Source organism: Leishmania braziliensis, contig 20 (assembly GCF_000002845.2).
Source record: "Leishmania braziliensis MHOM/BR/75/M2904 WGS CADA00000000 data, contig 20, whole genome shotgun sequence".
Classification (NCBI taxonomy): domain Eukaryota; phylum Euglenozoa; class Kinetoplastea; order Trypanosomatida; family Trypanosomatidae; genus Leishmania; species Leishmania braziliensis.
The window spans coordinates 1-5930 of record NW_004058012.1 but is presented as its reverse complement, the minus strand read 5'-3'; the positions used below and the strand labels follow the sequence as shown (position 1 = coordinate 5930).

General features: G+C 61.9%; 1 protein-coding gene across 1 annotated transcript; it reads right to left on the bottom strand.

The window, feature by feature from the left end:
• Positions 1 to 5205, bottom strand: LbrM_18_1780 (hypothetical protein, conserved; the record flags this gene model as incomplete). Its single annotated transcript, XM_001564048.1, has 1 exon — positions 1 to 5205. A coding segment is annotated over one exon (5205 nt), but the record flags the coding sequence as incomplete, so codon positions are not given.
• Between the last annotated feature and the right edge of the window lie 725 nt (positions 5206 to 5930).

Sequence of the window (5930 nt, the reverse complement as noted above, 5' to 3'; positions counted from 1 at the left end):
GGTACGGATCTGTTGACACAGGCAGAGTGGCATCTCAGGTAGCATCGAGGACGGTGCCAGGGACTCTAGCGGCGCTGCAGTGGCGTGCCACACCGTGAGCCTCGGTACTACTTTTGCCGCTGAGAAAATGGATCCAGAACAGGTCGCCCCGACAGGCTGGGTTGTGAGGATGCGGTCCACCAGGTCGGCGCGGTCTAGCAGTGCCGCGCTCTCCTCGCCCGAAGCGGTGAGGCCCTCCGTGACGTTCCCCCTGGAGTAGCTACTGACCGTGACTGACACGCGAGTGCTGGATTTACATGGGCTGGAGAAGTGGCTTGCTGCCGCCGCTGTGGCATGTGCCGCGGCGGTAAAGCGCTGCCGCGCCGCGCTGGCAGGGGAGGGCAGCTGCAGCACGACCCCCGCATCAGCATCGCGCGAGATGATATTGCTGCTGCAATTGTCTTGGTTCGCGTTGCTGCCGCAGGCTGCATTGGTGGACGAGGCGTTGGTAGAGCGCTGAGCAGACCCCTCAACACCGACTTCTGCACCACACCCCTCTTCCTCCGTCGAGGGATTCCGGATGGTGGTGAGCTGAAAGTGCGTGGGGTTCGGGTAGGTGTTCAGGCAAGGTGGCCGCGACTCGCTAGCTCCCTCTCTGCTGTTTAGAGCGGGGTTAGTGATCACAGGGGGTGACTGGAATGAGGGACGCGAGGTGCCGCTGCGCGCGCAGCCGGGGTGCCGCAGCAGTTTGCGCAGCAGCGGCAGCGGTGGTCCGCGTGGGCGGCGGTGTGGAGACGGGATAGCTGTCTTGCTTTGCACGTCGCCTCTCCCGTGGTGCGAACTGGCCCGAAAGCTGTTCGCGTGATGGCCGTTCTCGTTCATCCTCGTGACACCGCCGCCTCCTGGCGCAACCGACTCCGCCAACTTGGGGGACGGGAAAAGGGATGTCACGTGCAATGGCAGAGGTGCCGTGACGCGCATGCGAACTCGAAGTCCGCTCGGAGTGCCGTAGGAGGCTTGCCGCTGTACAGACAGCAGCGGCGGCACCACAGGTATCGACAGATGGCCACCACCACCGTTGTGTGTCGCTTCATGCGACGGGCTCATCAAGCGGGAGCTAGGAACACGGTCGGCATCGTCGGCACCAAGCGGAGCCAAAGACGGCCGCGGCGTGTAGGAGAGGGCACAGCTGCTCTCCGGCTTGCTCATGCTGCTCGCAAGGCACTTGTACGCGACGGTCTCGCGGTAGAAGCGTTGCTCGCTGCGCCCCGCGTCTTCCCATGGGTCGTCCACGCCGTTCGAGAGCCGCACGAGGTCGCTGTAACGAACTTTCGCCACGGGGTTCAGCATCGGCCGTCGCAGACACGCGAGCGGCATTGACTCGTACAGCTGAATGATCGCGCATCGCGCCTCTCGCTCTTCCTTGAAAAGACGAACTGCCTGAATCAACACTGCCTCAGATGGCATGTCCAGCAGCAGGGGTGAGAAGAGTGGTGCCACCCGCATTGAAGTGGCGTAGAGGATGGCCTTGTCCAGCAGCAGCTGCTTGCGCAGGAGCTCATGGTGCTCGCCAAGCAGTCGGCGCTCCAGTTCCACTCGCTCCGTGGCCTCGACGCGGCAAAGAAGCTGTACGTAGGCGGCAACAAAGTCGTCGTCTGTGGCCGTCGGGTTTGATGGTGTGGGCGAGTCAGGTGCGCCGTCGCTCGCAATCGACATCGCAGTGTAAGAGGGATTGTGGGCGTCATCGTGCGCCTTCGCGAAGCCGTCTTTGCGTTCACCTTGAGTTGACTTTGTTGCCCGCATCGCCAGGGCCAGAGTGGGCTGCAACGGCGGTGACGGCGCAGCGGAGGAGGGGGCTGAGCCCTTTCTGCTGCTTGCAGTTTTATCTTCCTTAGTGTCACTGGAACGGAACAGTTGATGCTCCAGCCGCGCAAAGGCAGCGAGACACTCGCGTAGCTGTGCCATGGTGGTCGGCCTTGCTCTTGTTGACGCCGCTGAATTCGCGACCGATGAGCGGATGAAATTCGACGCGCGGGGGTCGAGCACAACCCCTGTCAGCGCCGCAACGCCTTCCACCCAGTCCTGTGTACTCACGCACGGCCTGCTTTGCAGTATCTCGGCGCCATCCTGCACGATAGCGTTCCACTCGACTTGTTCTGCCCGGCACAGCTGCATGTTCCCTTGTACGCACTGATTCACCACCAAGGCCCGCTCATCGCGTTGCATCTGTAGTACCCGGTAGAGCTTCTGTGCCTCCCAGCGTTGCACGTAGTACCGAATGACGTCGAGCGCACGATTGCGCTTCATCTGCTCATACAGGTATCGGTGAAGGGAGCGCACTAGCTCGCCGCGAAACACACGCTGTAGAAGCCTCGCGCTTGCGTCCTTGGCGCGGCGCAGGATCTGCAGCCGGAACCGCATCCACGCCACAAGCAGCTGCACAGCCATCTTCTGCTCCACCCTGCGCAGCTGCAGGTACCGCCGCCACTTGCACTGGATGCGATACGCGGCGACAGGCGCGATCACCTCGTCGAACCGACGACGCAGGCGAAGGGCATGCACGGGCCTGAGGAGCTTTGCGTATGCAACGGCAGCTGCGGCAACTGCGATGAAGGGTAGGGCGGCGGCGGGCTGCTGTGCGGACTGTCCTTTCGTGCGCCGCAATCTACTCTCCCGTCGTCGGGTGTTGCCCCTTCCTTCTGCTCTGGAACCATGGCTCGTATCATTGCTGGCGCGATGCCGGTCGCGAGAGGCTGAGCTCACGCGCTGGGCTGTCCGCTGACGACGCGGCGCACGGACACCCACTTGGATGCGATCGCGGAACGACCGCGCCAGTTCCTCCTGACGGGGCGAGAGTGCCTGCGCCTTTGAAGGACGCCCATGAGAGGGGACTTCAGTGCTCACGAGCGACGGCCCCTGTACGAATGTCGTCATGAGCTGCGCTTTGGTATTGCCAAAGGCGCCGCCGCTACGGGGCTTGGAGTTGAGGTCCTCATTGGATTTGAGCTTGTCTACGCTTTGTGTAGTCTTTCCGCCCACAGAGGACAGTGACGGTTGGGGTGTCGACAACTCGGAGGACTGCGCTGGCTTACCTATGGCATCGGAGATGATGGCGATGGCAAGTGGCCTGGCGTCTGCCAACTCATCGACGCCAGCCTCGTGCTTGTCGTTCTCAACGCTCGACGATGCTACACTGGCGACCACCAATGCAGTCGCGGGGGGATGATTGGTTAACAAGGGCAGCGGCACCACTACTTGACGGAGTCCAACCATGTCTTCCTCCACGTCGTCGGGGTTGACCGTGCTGGGCACGCTCACGAGTGAGGTCTGGAGGGAGATGACGCTTGAGGGGTAGTGGAACAACTGTGCTTGCGACGCCGCCCCGCTCTGGCGAGCGTCTGAGTAAGACGGCAGCTCATTTGCCTCGGAGGAAATGATCCCATTCCTGCTGGTGCCTGCTATGGTCTCAGAGGGAATGGAAAGGTTGCTGCTTGGCGATCTGAGTGGACTCTTCACGGGCGACAACATGAAGGACTTCATGCGACCAGTGCTCTCCCACAATGTCGAAGAGGCGAAGCTGCTCTGGCAACCGCTGGCGGTGCTCGCGTTGAGGATGCTGCTGCCAAGGCTGTCGAGATGATGGGGAATTCGACTCAGTGGAACACTCTCGCGAGGAGGCAGCAGCAACGACCCTCCTCCCCTGGTTTTGGTTCCTCTTCCAAGTGACAGCTGCGTCGGCGGCGGTGGCGGTGGAGGGGGGACTTCGTCCATCATCGACGCCGCTGCCGAGCCCATGGAAAGAGAGCATATCGACAAGCTGGGCGAGCAGTGGCGCAGCCCGAACCGCTGCCTATTTTGGGGTGAGGCATTGTCCTCTCCGCTCTTCTCCGGCTGCTGCCTCGGAGTCGTCGTTATCGTGCCCTTCTCTTGTATTGTTTCGGAAAGCTGAAAGGCTACCGCGCGGCGGCTGCCGTCGCTGCGTGCTGTGGAGCTGTTGCAGTCGCTCCTGCTCGACGGCCGCGAGGTGCTGGTGACGGACGGGCTCCTCGCACTGAAGGAGACCGGGGAGCCCGCAGGCGCCCAGCTACTACTGAGAGTCCAGCCCCCACGCTGGCCGTCTTTGACTGCCAGCAGAGAGCGCCGTTGCGGATGTACCAGTGGCAATGGCGTCAGCAGCTCGCGTGCGGCAGACACCGACTTCACCGACGGCACAACGAGTACTGGCATATGCTGTGTGCTGACCGGCGGGAAGTGCGCGGACGACCCACTCGAGGCCGGTGATCGCCGTGCGAGTCCTGCGTAGTTGACGCCACCAGGCGCGCCGAAGCCCTTTGTGGCACCAACTGTTGGTTCTGACGCAAATGACGGCCGCGGCCGCGTCTCGGCGCCGCGCTGCTGAGCCACCCGTAGCGGGGAGTGCACCCACGTATCCACCAGTGCATTCGCTTGGTTTTGGCTAGCACAGTAGGAGGAGGAGCCATCCGTGTCCACGGTGCCACTGTCTGCGCCGCTAGAGTCGCGTGCGTGCCTGTGTGCAGAGGAGACCGCCGCATCCACGGCGGTTCCGCTGCGCCAGCTCGCGCTGCGCCCGCTAAAGTGCGGCCCTGTGAAGACAGCATGATGAGAGGTGGCGCAGAGCGAGGCGGTGATAGGGCTGAGGTAAAGCTGCGCCATGTCGCCATGTGCGTCATAGGTAGGGGAGGCGCGAGGAGAGCCTGGCGAGGGGCCCCCCGTTTCGCTGCTGGTAACGAGGCAGCTGCTGCTGGCCAAAATTCCAGTAGAAAGGGGCAGTGGGGGTGACATGGCGCTGCTGTTTTCTTTTGCAGCCGCCATCGGGGCCGAGGAGGACTGGCCCGCACTCGGACGGCGACGAGAGTCGGGGCTCCTGCCTCCTGCCGCAAAGGTGGCATTTACAGCCTGGACGTCCTCAGGAGCGACGGCTGTCGTGGCGGAGGCGGCACGAGCCCCCCGGACGTTCTGCGACTGTGGCGCCAGTTTTTCTCCGCTTGTGGCCACACTGCACCGGTGTGGGTGCCTGCGGCTTCCACTCGTCTCCTGAGGTGCGGAGGTGCCAGTAGTGGTGGTGGATGAGTCCCTTGCCTGCGTTGATATACGAAATCCAGTACTCTTGGTTGACGTGGATTTGCTGGCGCTACACGACATAGTGGCGCTGCTTTTTCGGTTTGAGGCGAGTGAGGCGCGATGCTTGCTGATTTTGCCCTTCATGCCCAAGTGGAAACAGGGAAAGCAAAAAGGGGAGTGCAAAGACGCGAAGAGGATGAGGAGAGGGTGCGCGATGCCACCTCAACGTTCATTGCCAAGAACGACGCAGGCAGGTAGAAGTTGCTCTCTCTCTCTCTGTTTCCGAGTGTGTAGCAACAGCCACAGAGCACCGAAGCAGAGCGACGCGCACAACGACTACCAGGGATGACAGCAGCAGCAGCCAACCGTCAGCTATCAAGGAATAAGCACAGGGGAAAGAATGGAGAAGGAGGGGTGGCTGAGTGCGCGAGCAACCATAAGAGAGAGAGAAGGTAACGGTGATGGTGTGAGTTTGGTGTGCAATGGTGGTGCGTAGTTGTAGTGTACATGAGTTAGAGAACCTCCCCACGAGGGCAAAAGAAAGGAGGAGCCAAGCACAACAGCGAAAGGATGCCACAGCACGCACGCGGTGTTATCACTGCCACGGCAGCTCCAGGGAAGGGAAGGAGCGAAGGCAAATAAACGAGTGAGCAGCAAATGGGGGACAGTGCAGCGACTGGGAGATAAGCGCGCGCTTGTCTCGTCTGTGTGTGCGCGCGATGGTACTTGAACACGCAGTGGCTGATGTGAAGCAGCAGCGGGGGGAGGAGAGAAGGCCGAATGAAGAAAAGAGAAAGCGGCGACGAAGTGTAGCAACCTTGTGAGGAGGACGCACACTAAGGAAGCGGGAGAGATCTAGAGGCCGCGTT